Source organism: Gavialis gangeticus, unplaced genomic scaffold (assembly GCF_001723915.1).
Source record: "Gavialis gangeticus isolate Ggan-Ray unplaced genomic scaffold, GavGan_comp1, whole genome shotgun sequence".
NCBI classification, from domain to species: domain Eukaryota; kingdom Metazoa; phylum Chordata; order Crocodylia; family Gavialidae; genus Gavialis; species Gavialis gangeticus.
Genome location: NW_017729004.1, coordinates 30572497 through 30588764, shown reverse-complemented (window position 1 = coordinate 30588764; position 16268 = coordinate 30572497). Strand labels below are relative to the sequence as shown.

Below are 16268 nucleotides of genomic sequence, written 5' to 3'. Positions count from 1 at the left end.
GTTCCTCCTGCTTGTTTCCCATACTACGAGCGTTTGTGTAGAGGCATTTGAGGCCTCCTGTGGATGTGGATATAAAGATCCTGTAGCTAAGGACTGAAAACTACAGAAGTAAACATATTCATACGTAAAAAGCTTAGAAATCTACTGCATTCCCCCCTCCAGCATCAAGTCATATTAAAAAGGTGCACAAATCCACTGACATTACACATGCCTAATCATGTACCCTTTTTAATGGACTTCCTGCATGAACTATCACTTTGAGCTTTCATATCACTGTAAATGGATATCTGTATTAGCTTCCGATGACCAACCAGATTCCACTCAGTTCCTGGTAAGCTTCTCCCTGTAGTGTGACCCCGAATTGTGAGCTCCCAACATAAACTCATTTCTGGATCCTGTCAGGTAGCTGCCCTTGTGCCAAGAATCCAAACCTTCCTTGTGAACTCCCTTCTCACATCCTGATAGTCTTTCTTGGCAAGCACCCGGATCAGCTAGCAAAGCTGCCTTGGTTCCCTGACCTCAGCTTAAGCTGATGGATGTTACCACAGTATAAGGTTTTCTGGGAAAGCTGGAGAGAAGACTACAAACTTCAGCAAACAAAAATTTCTACAGTATTCATCGCCGTAGCACCTGAGTTGGACAAATACTTCATTTTACTGAGGCAAGAACACAGGGCAGAGGTCAAGTGACTTCATCAAGATTGTGCAGAAACTTGTGATATCAAGAAACAGAACCCAGATCTCCTGATATTCAGTCCAGTGCTGTAACCACAGTACTACTCCAGATGTTACTACTTAAAAGAGGAGCCCTTGAGGAGCCCTACTTGCTGGTGAAGTGCAGTAGTCACAGGATTCTGATCTGTTTGCTCCTTCCCGTAGGGAGAAAACCTACTGAGGAAAGGGCACGATGACTGCTGCTCTTTGCTCCTAAAACTGGACAAGTGCTTTGGTCACAGCACCTAATCTTGGGGCTCAGCTGAAGACCCTGCATTGCCTCCCAGCTGCTACAGCTTTTCCCTTTTCCCAAATTCAGCTCATTACTGGTTAAGCTCTACTTTCAGAGTCCTTCTTCTCAATTTTTGACCCTAAAGCCCTAAATAGTGCCACACTTCAATAGGGCTCACTGGAAAAAAAGCACAGCTTTAGCCTTTATTACCTTTTCAGCTGGTATAAGACAAATTTGAGGAAACTTGGTAGCATGGCCTTTCTTCTACCTGCCTACAGAATATACAAAACTTTGTGAACAATGTGGCTCATTGTCTTAGCCATGTAGATCTGGCAAAAATATGTGGCAGCAATAAGCTGGCTCCAAAACAGGGAGAGGCACCAGGGAATTTTCATTTAAAAAAATACAATTTATGAAAAACCAAACCAACCCGGGACTGGGAATGTTAAACAATCTTTATAACACTACCACATACCTTATCTGAATCGTGGTTGATCATTTTGACATCAAGTAATGATTTGATGGTTTTTGTCAGTTCCTTCTCATTCATTTGTGTGCTATCCTGAAGCTCTTTGTAACTGACAGTTTCACTGTTGTTGAAGGCAAGTAGTACTGCCATTTGGTATGTTGTGACCATGGCTACATATGGTTTGCACAAATAGTTCATTTTAACTTCACCTGTAGTAGTAATAGTAACAATTATTTCACAAACTGGTACAATATGCCATTAAGTCATACAAACAAAGGTCAGAGATTTGCCAAATTTTGCAGCCCACTAGGCAAGCATGATCAAGGAATATTAATTTTTATAGCCAATGGCACACAGGAAGCTGTGCCCAGCCATCATGGATCCCATGAGATCAAATGCCTAGGTACAATTTGCAGCTAGGCTGACTGGCAGATGTCTTTGGCAGAAGCATGGAGTAGGGCTCAAACTCAATCCTCTGTAGACAGACACCTTAACTGCTCTGCTACCATACCTACCATGAAGTAACACAGGACTTGATTAGTAAGACTTCTCTCTGCAGCCTTGTACAAACAATACCAAGGGTGTGCATTTCAAGACTTTCAACCCACATTCATAGCCAGACAGGCATTTAAATAACCATCTATGGGTATAAAACCCTGACTGTGAACACACCTTAGATATACACTCACCAATGAGTGTGCAAGCAGTGGCATGAACTTTCTGACAAAAAATTCTGACCAATCACATATGCATCCTGTTTCCAATATAAAGAGAAACCTGATAATGCTGTACTGGAACACAGCTGATTTTCACTTAAAATGGTGAAAAGTCTCAAATAGTTTAAATGAAGTGCATTGTAAACCACAATTTGTAATGACATTCTGTGGGGGGCAAAAAGACTTTTCTATAAAGGAAGTTTCCTCAATATTATTAGTTTATGTTCTGAAAAAAAAGGAAGCAAGACTGGTAAGGGCCAGTCTGAAAACTTCAGCTTGTGTTTCATGATCTGCTAATGGGGGGATTCAACTGTCATGCCAATGTGCGTATCGAAACACAGCACTACTGTGTGCTAGTCTATATATGAACTCTGTGCAATAACCTGCGCTCCTCAAACATTTTATTTACTTAAAATGCAGAGTGAATGGCCGCTAATAAAACTATAGCTTTTTACATGTGACAAATCACAAAGTAGCCTAATATGTACAACTATATTTATTTGAATCTAAGATGAGGTTTTTCACCCCAGTCAGCATGGGGGAAAAACCCTTGTCTTAAGATTCGCTCTACAAAGCAGAGCAGGAGGGGGAGGGGCACATGGCCACTGTGGTTGACTCTGGCCCGGAGCCCAGGGTGGCACCAGTCAGACCCACAGCAACCTCCTGCCGTCCACGCCTGCTTGCCCTCTGCAGCTTCTCCCCCACCCTCTTCCTGTTAGGTGCAGCTCAGCTCCAGCACAAGGTGGTTTCCCTTTGGGCGTGGAGTACCTAGAAACTGTCTCTTCTGGCCAACCAGCAGTGCCAATTCTGCTGCATGGCCCCTGCCTTGCCAATCAGCAGTGCCAACACTGCTATATAGCCAGCAGGGGCTGTACTTCCATGTGCTGTGCTCCAGGAGGAAACAGAGCCCAAACAATGTCTGACAGTAGGGGGTGGGGGCGGAGAAAGAGGCAGAGACTAGGGAGCAGGGGAAGGGGCAGAGGCTGTGGAGAGCTGGAGGTGGGGAGGTGCTGATAGTGGGGGGACAGAGGCAGAAAGACTGCAAAGGGAAAAAGTTAGGAAGGCAAGGGGGAACCTGACTCCCATAACCCTTTTCCCCCCAACCACTGCTTTACCTGCTGTAGAAGTGGGAGGGGGACAAATTTAAGACAACCCTCCAATAACTAGATTCTATACCTGGAAAATTGTAACAAATGTATACATTTTCCATATACAGAATCTTATTGGGGGGGCATCTTAAATTATGTAAAGTAAATATGGTAACTGGGAATAAATAAATCCGTTTCATGGCTTACACATTTAATGGTAACAAGATTTGATTTTTATGGTTTCCCCTGATTGTTAATCACAGTAACTGGAAGTAACATTTTTTCTTATTTCTTTTCATGGTGATTGGCCACAAATTGGTCTTCATTAAAACAATGTACTCATTTTAAGATAACATGGCATCCAGAATGTCAACCAGTGTAGACCACCTAAATGGTTTTAAATAAATTAATCTATTGTTAATCCAGAAATTTGTCATGTACGGCAATATGTTTTTATCCACGACTGAATGCACTAAATTTATACATAGTATTTTATCATCTTGTATTCCCTAATTGAGAAAAACTATTACGGGTTTGCCACATTAGTATAACTATTGATACAAAAAAAGAAGATAACGTTATATACAGCTTAACGCTGTAACCCTATGTAAAAAAATTATTCCGAATCAGTAAAGGGCTTAGAAATTCCTGTAACAAATACATTTTTATTGGCAGTGTTGTAAAGTATATTTTATAAGTTATAATAATACTTTAACTGATTATTAATTACAATATAATTAACCAGAAACATGCAATTATTTTTACCTGTACAAAGATAATGTAACCAAGTAAGCTTTCTCCCACTGAAATGCTGACTGTAAAATAATTCGAACTGCAAAATAAAATAAATTTTCAGTTAAATCTCTTCTGTATAACTATTTGTAACCTGAGTATTTTACTGTCATACCATTGTCATTATTGGTACTAATTAGGCGTTCACGATTTTGTACCAAGATGTTTAAAAACAGACACTGTATATATTCATAAACATATAAGTAAACCAAATAATTTAAGTTTTTATGGGTGACCAAGATATGGGACCAAAAGTCATTTGTCATTGGAAATCCCATATCTGTCATTGGAAATCTAAGACTTTATAAGTGAATATGGCACAAAGCTCAATGAGACATTACCTTAAGAACCTTGTAATCAATGCAATAGCTTGGTATTTTTCAAATACAATTTTGTCATTTAGATTGAAACCAAGAGAATTTTAGATACAATTATAAATGACAGTATTATACAAATTGTATACTAATTTACTGTTGCTATTACTACACAACAAACATATTTATCACTTAATCTTTTTGGTGCAATCATTCACTAGTTCTGATTTATTACGTAAATCAAGTTAAGAAATTCACTTTGATTTTTTTGATGTAGCTTATCTAGATTTAGATATTTTAGGGAACATGCAGACAAGCACAGATGTTTGCTTCCCCGAGGACAAGTAGTAGTGGCACACCTTGTGCTGCTGCTACTTGTCATCGGGGAATGCCTATGCCATGTGTGCTCTGGCATGCAGCAGGTTATCCTGGGTGGGATAGGGGAGCCTGGAGCCAGCAACTGGGCCGGCCCCAGCAGCCTTACCTGTGGTGCTGGGGGCCTCCTGGGGCTGCAGCTGCGGCAGGAAGCCTAGCCAGCAGCCAGAGTGTGGCTTCCAGCCAGGCCAGGCTCCTGTTTTGGGCAGTGCACAATGCCACTATGCATGGCGACCCACTTTTTCTCAGCATGGGCTTTTTTGACCCCGGGATCTCCCAAGGTCAGAAACCCCCGCCGTGCAGCAAGATAGAAGTGCAGGAAACACCTGAATGTGCGGTGTGTGACACTGCAGACTGGTCGTCTGGACACAGCCTTAGTGGGTATTCATTATAAAAGCAAACTATTTATATGTTACCATATTTATGGTGATGAACAATTATACAAGTCAACCATTTACTGGAACACTTTACATTAATGAAATGATTCAAGAGAACACAAAAACTACCCACCTTTCCAGGAAACGGACCATAATATCACAAACTAATTTGAATGCTTACAAATAATATACAGAATATACAGCATTTAATAAAGTATATTAAACTTACAATTTCCTAAACTGAATAGAGAATAAAAATTTTGACAAATTTGATTTTTAAAATAAAGAAAGATTTATGAGGGTCAGATGAGTAAGAATATTCTATTACAGTAGTCTCCCCGTAACAAATTTATTCTAATTTACTGCATACTACAAATATGTATGAATAGTCAAAACATCATGTACAATATATACTATCTTGTTTTCAGAGTTCATATAGTTTGCTGCACTCTGGGTGGCAGGCAGGCTATTAGTGAACAAGATCTGACATGCTCATCTCTTGTGATGGAGGAGGAGAAGAAAGAACAAAGCAGTAAGGCTGAGCAACCCTCTAACACCCCCTGGCTGAAGAGCACACTGTAAGGTACACATAAGCTGTAAGGTACTGAGGGAGAAAAACTCAAAATGTGAATACTTGAGGTGCATATCCAAAAGTGTAACTGGGCAGTTTTGTGCCCTGGCTGGCAGAAGCCTGGCCAGCAGCAACTGCTATTTTTTGCCTCCTAAGCTGATGCACGGGGCTGGTTCCCCACTCACTTGCCCTTATTTATAAGCACAATGAGAACCTCCCCCTCAGTGAGTGGACTACTTAGCCCATATTTAGTGCCACACAAACTGCTTCTGATCCAAGAGACAGTCCACTGTGTTTGGGATACTCTGCCTGACACAGTAAATCTGCAATGTAGTTGTGCTATAGATCTTGTCAACTCAACATTTTACTTTGTAAAATAAACCATTAGCCACAGTAAGAACAAGGTATTGACCAAAAAATGTTTATAATAGCTAAGGTTTCAAGAAAACAGACCACAGGGTTAATTTGGAACAGGAGAGATAAATGGTTCCTCCAACATAATTTTATATAACTGTTTAGTTGGCAAATTAATAGTATTCTTGCTTCTCTCTTGCAAGTCAATGTCAACAAACTGAAAATAAGGTGGTCTCAGTCTTAGAGCTTAAAACTTGCCCTAAAATACTCAAAATGAAGTAGAAAGTATTGTTAACTACAAAGAACAGTGAATTAACTCTTTTTTAAAAATGGGATGACAACAATCATGTAAATCTAGTGTATCAGTAATTTTATTTGATATACCTTTAGGATGCATAAGAACTATATACTGTAGTGAATATAAAGAAAAAATAGCAAATTAATTGAAAAATGAATAAAATCAAATTCTTTCCCATTACCAAATGTGATTTTTTGCTCATATGCTGATAAGACACCCCTAGTTCAGGGCACACCTAGACATCTCAGCAGAGCAGAAAGTTAGCATCTAAAGACAGCAATTTTGCAGACCTGGAAAATGTCAGAAGTAGATTTATAAATTATCAATTTTTTTTTCATTTGTGCTGCTCTTGTGGTTTTCTCTTTAAAAATATCAATATGATGGGCTTTTTTTGTTAAAATTGTAATAATATACCAGTGGAGTTATAACATTCAAAAGATTATCTCAGTTCATCACAAGAAAACTTATGACCAAAAATGAAGTGGCAGTAGTAGTAGTTTGCCACTTCTAATCTTTTCACAGTCCCCATAACTTAAATCCCTATATATGTCATCTGAATGCATACCAGATGAATTAGTTAACTGTCAACACATTTTATAGTGTTGCATGAAAATACACTGCATACATGCCCCGTATTTTACATTATCTATTTCTCCTACTACCTATTAATTGTAATGATTTAATAAAATGGATATTTTTAAAAAAGAGACATTAGACTAATATAAAAAAAAATTATATTTAAACTCCCCAACCTCAGGGAACAATACTTCTTGGAGAACCTCCCACAACAACCAGAGGTTACTGAGAAATAGAGAATATTAATTATAGAGAATATTAATTATAATTCTTACTTCCCCAAAGCTGTTTTGAAAGGTGTACAAACTTGTGAGGTAAATTAATTTAGTTGTAAATTTCTCCTGACTAAGTAAAATCAAAAATAGATTTGACTAAAGTAACAGCTTAAACGGAACAATAAAATTAGACATACATCTACGGGCTGTAGCTAACATTTTTAAATTATGCCTTTCTAGAAAAAAAAAAGGTTGAAGTCTGGAAGCAACACAGCCAGCAAATAATCCCTTTACTACTATTTACTACACGGGTACAATGAGCCACAGGAATATACTCCTCTTAAAATCATCAAAGACAGACAGAGTGCTTCTTTGCTGTTGTTGCCATTTCTTTGAGGATCATGCGAAGACTGTTTCACTTTGCAATCAAAACAATTAAAAAATTAAACACCTTGGTCAGAGTTAAATGACTCAAAAACTGACTTTCAAAATGAGGACTTTATGTTCCATCAGGAATAAAATAGAGGAGCAAGATCCAGACACTGTCTACTGTATTTCCTGCTCGCAGCCCCCCCAAAATGATACCTTTGTAAAGCCTTCTGTGGGAAGTACTTTTAGTGTAACCATACTTCAAACGGTCCATTTGGACTAAATGGGCATTTTTACCCATACCTTTGCTGCTCCAATGCACCGGAAACCCAGCGTGTCAGAGCAGACTCGATTGAGTCTGCAGAGCATGCGAGCTGACATGCCTGGTGCTGTCGCATGCATTTTTACAAATGGCAAAATGTACGTCAGCACACAGAAAATGGCAGCAGTGGGCTTTTGAACTAAAACACCTTCAATGCATTTGAGTTCAAAAGTGCACTGCTGCCATTTTCTCAGCGCTGACATGCATTTTGCCATTTATACAAATGCATGCACCGCAGCACCGGGCACTCTTCAAAGTGCCCAATGCTGTGGTGCATGCATGTGTAAAAATGCCCAATATGATTAACATGTTTAAACCAGTTATTTAGGAGAACACTGGGAAACATTTTTAAAATTGATTAAAAAGTAACTATTTTAGAAAAGTTATTTAGAACCTGACTTCTAAATTGGTTTCTAGTTTTCCTCTGAAAAGCAGAGAGCAATCTGCAACCCAGTTTCTTCTTTCCTTGATTACATACATTGAATGTCATCACTATGAACATGCTGTTGTGATTTACCTTGTAGCAAGAAACTGTTTTTTGCCTACCCCCTTCCAATGTGAAGCCCCTCCATAAGGCAAAAAACCTCTTTTGCAGTATTTGCCCCCTTTTGGGGATGCTTTCTCTCTTCTACCTTTTCTTCCTTCCTCCCTCTTTTTCTTTTATTATAATTATTTTTATAGAATATAAGGTGTACTTGTAATAAAAATATAGTTTGTAGATGTTTTTATGGGTATAAAAAAGGATTCTGCATCAGTATGTCCGTCCCCCCATTGTATTTGGTCTATTTGTTGTATGTGCCATGGCATTTCACCCTTTTTTGTTTCATATTCTATGCTTTTTAACTTTGTAACAAATGTACGTTAAGTTTAAAGGTAAGTTGTACCATGTTACAATGTTCGCAAGGGCGGGAATGAAACGGCAGCTTCTCTGTATGGAGGGGATCCCTGAATGAACTTTGGTTGATTGCATAACACAGTAGCTAGACAGGATAACAGGCTAACGAGCAGCAATTAACACCTAGGAAACCACAGACTAAGGAGAGGAAAGGATCAATACAGAGCCAAGAACTCCCTGAAACTTCACTGTTAAAGGTACAGAAGATCCAGTTTGAACTAATCACAGCAGTGAATTCATCAAACTTTATCAAGAGACTCCCAAAACTGCACGTATCTGCAGCCGTGACCCCGGGGCTGACAGCTTCCATCCAGCAACCACCAAGGGGGACGTCCCACAAGGTCAACAACCCCTGGATTGGGTAAATCCTAAAATTGGGGAGTCACCAAAAGTCTGCCAGAGAGGGATAAAAGGCAGCAAAGAATGACCCCCAATGGTGCCCTCTCTGACCTGAGCAGCACCCTGCCTGTCCAGTCAGAAGGACCAGCCGGCGACCCCCTTCTGAAGCAACATCACACTGAAAGAAGCCCTGATTGGCTATCAACAGTGGATTCCAGAGCTTGGGGATAGGTATATCGTGACATAGGTGCTTAGTGTTCATAGCTAGCTACTGTGAGTGTGTGTGTGTGCATGAATGTGTGTGTGCTTGAGGGGATCAGCCCCAAAGTTTATGATCTGACTTTTGCATCTGTCTAATAAACTAGAATTTTATGATGATCCTGTGTTGGTCCTTTGTAGCCAACAACCTGACAAACTTTTTGTTGACAAACGAACAAAGGCACTAGCTCCTTAAATAGTAACCCAGAAACTATCAATAACCTTGAAAATTAGGGGAGCTATTCAGTTTGGGGCTGCTAAAACCACAACACTGACAGTGCTGTGTACTTAGGGCTTGGAGAGATGTTCACTTTCTCCAGGGAAAGTCTCTACTCTCCCTGGAGAAACCACAAGTGTACAAGTTCAATTTTTTTCTCCCAGTGTAAAAGTGGCCACTTGGGGAGAAAAGAAACTTGGGAACAAGTCAAGTGAAGTGGCTCCCTGGAGAATCTCTCTCAGGAGACTGAAGTTTTGTATAGGCTGTGGACACAGAGCTGACCTCCACAATCCTAGCTGGCTTTGCTGCTCTCTCCCCTCCCACAGGGGGAAGGAGACCTGTGTCAGCCTCAGCCAAGCAGGGAGCAGAACACACCCCCGAGTGCTTTGGCTGGAAAAGCCCAGCACTGAAGTACTTTGGGGTTATGTTGTGCTCCTGACTTGTTCCCTGCCTGAATTACACTGTAGCACTTGGGTACAGGGAAGCATACATTCATACATCCTGCCCAGCGTTAGTTGGGCTCCAACACAGCACGGGGGAGGGAAAGGCTGGAGAACTCTTCTGTGCATGGCACAGACCCTGCCCTCACCTTCCCTCACTTCTGGTGATTCTTTCCTACTTTCACTTAAAAAAAAAATAACCTGCAAAGCTCTCTGGGTTGTGTGCTCTAGGGACTCTCAGCAGTTCAGTATCTGCACTGAAAGCTCTTTGTTTCTCTCTCTGAACTTCTTTACAGGTCGGTTTTTCTCTCAGGAAAACAAGCCTGGATGATTTGATTGTGTGTATGCAGCCTTAGCTGGCTTTTTTTTTTTTTAAACATTAAAAGCTGGGATACATACATAGCCTTTTCAGCCTGAAGTGATGCACTCTAAAATGGTGGTGCTTGTGAAGGACAGAAGGTATTCGTACAGTATTCCAAACATCAAGAATATAAATGGATGGGGATGTGTAGGTAAAGGAAAAAATATAGGGGAAAATCCTTATTGTTCTAAAAAAAATTCAAACATCTCACAGAAGAGTCAGAACCTTAATTTTTTAAGGTTTCGCTATATAATAGGACTAAAGACCTCTGTGTGTTGTTACGATTAAAGGTTAGAAAAGACTGGCTTGTTTTTTTCTTTCTAAATATTAGGAAATGGTGTTGGAGCTCAGAAGCTTGTGTGCCATCTAAGTGTCTAGATCAGGGTGGGCAAAATATGGCCTGCAGGCTGGATTCAGCCTTCCAAATCATTCTATGAAGCCTGCAACTGCTCCTCTGAAGAACTATAACCGGCCCATGGCTGCCTTTGCTTTTGGCACCTCTCGCACTTCTCTGGGCTGTAGCTGGCTGCAGCAGCAGCAGCAGCTCCAGCAGCTAGGCAGCCACTCCCTCCCCTGGCCCAGCCCAGTCCCCCAGTGTGCAGTCCAAAGCAGGGGGCACTGTGCTCCTGGCCTGGCTTCTGCCCAATGAGGCTGTCTGCATGCAGCTCCGAGCCTGTGGCTGTTTGCAGACCAGACAGTTTGGCCCCTGGCAAGAGGCAAAGGTCAGGTATGTTTTCCCCACTGGCTGGGGAGGGAGCACAGGGGAAGAGGTCCAGGAGCCACAGGTTGTCTGGGCCCAGGCCTGGTAGGGCTGCGGGCGCTGCTAATGCAGTGCCATGCTGTGTTCCCATGTGCCACTTTGGCCCATGCCACATGGGTGACCCCAAGTCCCCAACATGCAGCTGGGTCAGGCAACAGCCACACCAGCTGCTCCAGCTGTGCCCACTTGGCCCAAAGCAGTGCACAAGAACACAGCACAGCACCAGCCCAGCCATGTGTTGGAGGGGTTGCAAGAAAGGTGGAACACACTGCGGCACCAGCCCGGCTGTACCCAGATAAATCTGTGGCTTCTGACCCCCTTTTCCCTGTCCCCTCCTCCCCTGCCCTGAGACCCCAGCACGCAGCCAGGTTGGGCTGCTGCCACACTGTATTCCCACGTGCTACTTCAAGCCATGTGGTGAAGCTGGTGTGGCTCCTGCCCAACCTGGCTGTGTGCAGGGAGTGCGTGGAGCTCATGTGTGTGCATGTGTATGCACACATGCAGTCCTTAACAGCTTAACAAAACTCATTAAGTAAAACCCTGCAGCCCGAATAACTGCCCACGCCTGGTCTATACAGGCAAAACTGAAATTGAAAAACTGGAATTTTGTAAAATAAAACTTTCATCTGGGGCATAATTCAAGGCAACAGATACCTGAAATTTGGATAGTCATGACTTCTATACAAAACTCAATATTCTCACCTTAAGAGTGGTCAGCTTTTTGGAGGGGATTCAAATACTATGTTATTAAATTCACCACAAATTTATAATAAACCTCCTACTAACCTACCATCTGTACACTTTTTTCCAGTTCCTGAGGAATTGCAAATGTAGATGAAGGAGCCTGAGTTAGAGGCCATGCACCAGCCTGGGGGGAGAAGAAAGAACATTAGCATTCCAAAAGAAGTTAAAATTAGTTCAAAGGAGCACGTGCACTAAGCCAAATCATTTTCTAAAACTCTGCCCTAGCATTCAAGTCATGTCTTAAGACACCCAAGTTGAGTCAGAAATTCTATTACTCACTAAAATGAGTGTACCTGTGAGGCATTAAGCTCTAGGTGAGAAAACAGTCATTAAAGCATAACAACTTTCTACTTGTAAAGAACAAGGTAGGGCAGACTTTGAACCCTCCCCTCTCCCCCAAAAGGATAAACTTTTATATAAAACATGATTGCTCAATGGTGACAATATATTTAAGTTGTCAATTCCATCTGAAAAACAATCACATTTAGAAGTTAGAAAAAATGTTTGCTTACTATAGAAATACAATAAACTTCCAACCAATGAACAACAATAAACATATATTAGTACCTGTAGAACATATATCTGAAAACTAATTCCCAAATCTATAATGGTGTCCTGGTTTTTAATAAAGTTGTTGAATTTATTGTTGAGGTCAGCACTAACACTCATGTCTGTATACATTCGATGGAGTTTGCTGGTAAACTCATAACCACAGGCTTGCTGTAAAGAAACATTGTAATACATATAATAATTAAAACTGGTATTTCTTCATATACAATAAGTAGCACATACATAATACTACTTGAAAAAGGCATGAGCTCATGCCTCTGAGCCAGCCTGTAATATGCTACCCCACCCTGCTTTGTGCCTAATTTCAGACTAACACAGTTAACTACCTCTCTGTCTACTTCAGCACCAAGTTAAATACGTAACATTGAACCAATGTACCGATTTCTATGCTGCCAGCATTCTCCAGTGTCCATAATATAGTCAACAGTCCTTTCATATGTAAAATTAGGAAGCTTAATAGCATGTTTCCAAAATGCGTCCACATCAAAAGTTAATTTACAAAACTAAAAGATAAAGCTGATTTTGAATGGATTGCTTTAGCTTTGATCACCAGTACTACTATGATGCAAATCTGGGACATGTGGGCACATTTGATACAACCCACAATATAGAATTATTGTAAAACTCAAAATTATGTGGTAATTATTTTTTGTTTCAGTATACCAATGAACAAATGAAGTTATACTGGCTGCTGCTAGATTATTTTTGGCACCCTCTGCTGGCCCCTCTTAATATGACTCTTATACCTGGACAGTTGGGCTGCTTGCAGACATGAAAAAAAAACAAACAAACCACACTTTACCTTAAACTTGGCACACTGCTGCACCAAACCCAGCACATACCCAGAAGAGGCAGTGCATTAGTTTGACCCGGATCTGCAGCATCTGTATAGATCAGGCAATTCAGAGGGGCTTTTTTGGTGCTTTTAGCTAACAGCTGATTGAATCAGTTATAAAAGCACCAAAAAAACCCTACTGAAGCACCCAATCTATACAGATGGTGCAGAGCCAGACAGAACTAACATGCTGTTTCTTCTGGTAAAGTGCATTTGGGGGTGGGGGGGATTCCATGTTTGCAAGCAGCCTTACTGAAAGCTTTTATAAGGTATTAGAAGAGTAGTTCATATTACCTTTAGTTTATTAATCATGGCTTCTTCAGAGTCCATAGACATAGACAAACCATGAATTAATCGTTTTGCCAACATTCTGGCATAGAACTGTATAAAGTAAAAACAAGCAAAAGATTTCTTCAATTGTGAGAAATTTTAAGAGGTATGTGAATATAAAATGTGCATGGTAACATTAGTTAGCTACATTCAATGTTACACAACAGAGGTTACCTTTTGGAATACGTCTTTGTCATCAATGTATTTGAAAACAGTAATGAAGCTTGTAAGTTTGTCTTCCACTTCATTCTCTGTCATTCCTTTTGCTGATTTCTTCAGCAGGTTGTCACAGTACTTGGCCAGCTCAAGTAAAAAAAAGAGAACAAACCCAAAACCTACTGATCAAGCTATAGAATAAATATTCACAGTTTTTACATAAAGTCACAAATCACACCAGAAATGATGAGAGAGAATATGAATCACACGTACAGAAGCATGTATATTGTACCCCACAATATGCTAATATTGCAGAATGTGGAAAACAGATAACTTGTTTGCTCAGGCATTTCTTGGGCGCACGGGCTGAATTTTTTTTAAAGATACTCTTTAAGCTGATTCAGTAAGTGAAATTTTATTTTCTTACAATGGTCAAATAGTAGTCACCATCTGCATGCCTGGGCAGAGGATTTTTTAAAATTATAATCACAGTATACAAGAATACTTTTTTTACTTACCAGCTCAGGTGCTTTGCAGATTGACTTGGGTTCTCTATAATTTACTACAGATGTCAGAGCCTATACAGAAGTAAAGACAAATTTTAAGAAGAACTTAATTCTTGCCTTTATGCTTTACAGAGAAGGACAAAGACACTGCAAATTGTTCAGGGCAAAGACTTTCTAAAAAGAAAGATTTAGAACACAGACAGTCAAAAGAAATGGCAACACAGACAGACAAGAGAAATGAACAATGAAATCCTAAATGTTGATATTTTTAACTTGAGAATAAAGAAGGGAGAAATAATAAAAAACCTGGATTTGATCAGAACCTTAGAAGAGAGAAAGAATACTTGGTGAACAGGGAGAAGGATGTCCTAAGACATGAAAACAGCATTAAAAAAGGCATAAAGGTAAGTGTAGAAGACAAAGGAAAACACTAAGCTAAAAAAAAAAAAAAGAGCGGATACTGTAACATGTAGCGTGAATACAAATTGGATTGTAACATGAGATAAACTGACGGCAGCGGAGATTTAAGTCAAGAACGTACATTTGAACTGTAGGAGCAAAAGACTTGATAAAAGGGTGTAGCATGCTTATAGTGGTAAAGGAAAATATTTTAATTCTTAGGAGGTGAATGTTACAGGAAACTAGGCAGGAGACTGATACAGTAGCTCAGTCAAGGGATGACTGTGGAGAATGGGAGAGGGAGATTTTAAAAAGGTTTTTGGGAAGAAGAGGTGAGATCATGAAAAAAGACTGAATAAAGGAAAAGGAGAGGAAAAAAAGGAAGAGTTAACTGCAACACGAGGGCAGCACATGCATGATAGGAAGGGCAGCAACTGGCAACATTATTATTCTAAACACTATGCAAGTCTCCTTCCAAAATGACTGCAAAACAACCTGGGCTCATGCTGTACCAAAAGTATTACACAATTTCCTGGGAACTATGCATATATTCAAGAATCTTTGGGTTACAGCTATAGTAAGATTCATAAGTTCTATTCCACAGTGGCACTACGCAATTAGTTCAAGCTTTAGGGTTGGACTGTTTTATAATATTTCTGCTCATTTAAGTCTTCTAGGAGATTACACTTATTTTTGTTCCTATAGGCTGTACAGGGACAGTATTGAGCATAAAGATGTAGCTTATTCACATCATCAGTGGAGGACAGAAGTTATATGATTGTCTCTAGAACAGGGGTGGGCAAAACACAGCCTGGAGGCTGGATCCAGCCCTCCAGGCCATTCTATCTGGCCCACAGGGCCCCTAAAAATTTTATAAAATTATTCGTCTGTGGTTGCCAATCTAAGCTGACGAGGCGCCAGAAGCAGCAGGACCTAGGAAGAGCCAGCGCCAGGACTCCAGGGCAGCAGCAGCAAAGCCTAACTGGCTCCGCCCCACCCTCAGCCTTGCCTCTAGCCCCGAACCAGAAGACCCTGCCTAGTAGAGGCTTCTGGCTTGGTGACTGTAGGGCTGTTCCCTCCCTCCCTCCACCCAAGTGTGCAAAGCCAGAGAAGAACAGGGGGGAGGGAAGGACTGCTGGCGATCACCCCAGCCCACAGGGCCCAGGCTCCAGTTGTGGTCTGCGGTCCCAGCCATGCAGCTGGGAACCTCACACTGTCAGAGCAGCAGGCAGTCAGGCAGGCAGGCAGGCGGGGAGAAGTGGTGGCAGCAGCAGGAAGATGGGGAAATGGTGGTAAGAGTGGTGGCATGTGGGGTGGGGGTTAGGAGGAGGAGTAGCAGCCAGCAGGCGAGCAGGAGCATAGTGACAGCTGGGCTGCAGCACAGGGCGGAAGCACAGGGCCTGCAACAGTTGGGGCCCAGGGCAGGGCGGCAGGAGTGTGGAGCCTGGGCTGGCAGAAGCTTCATGGAGCCGGGCTGGATCCCCACTCTCCCTGCAGGTGCAGCAGAAACCAGCCCAGCCCCAGCAATTCCTGGCTGGCTCTGTGTAGTGCCAGCCAGGCCGGGCTGGCTCCAGCACCAAGCAGTTCCTTGCTGTATGGACGGTGCACAGTGCAGCAGGAGCCAGCTGGGAACTGTGTACTGCAAGAGGGGCAGGTGGGTGGGTGGGGTGGGAGGTA

At 41.4% G+C, this 16268-nt stretch overlaps 1 protein-coding gene across 3 annotated transcripts in view; it reads right to left on the bottom strand.

Annotated features, from left to right (window-relative positions):
* Positions 1 to 16268, bottom strand: part of CUL2 (cullin 2) — a 138794-nt gene that overhangs the window by 12057 nt on the left and 110469 nt on the right. For all 3 annotated transcript variants that reach the window (XR_002095795.1, XM_019508194.1, XM_019508196.1), the window contains 7 exons: positions 14205 to 14264; positions 13705 to 13833; positions 13495 to 13581; positions 12363 to 12515; positions 11842 to 11919; positions 3984 to 4050; positions 1421 to 1623 (listed from right to left, as the gene is read on the bottom strand). Coding sequence is in view for 2 of the 3 variants with exons in the window: in XM_019508194.1 (XP_019363739.1) it covers positions 1421 to 1623; positions 3984 to 4050; positions 11842 to 11919; positions 12363 to 12515; positions 13495 to 13581; positions 13705 to 13833; positions 14205 to 14264 (777 nt within the window). In the remaining variant the exon portion in view is untranslated. The remainder of the gene's footprint in view (positions 1 to 1420; positions 1624 to 3983; positions 4051 to 11841; positions 11920 to 12362; positions 12516 to 13494; positions 13582 to 13704; positions 13834 to 14204; positions 14265 to 16268) is intronic.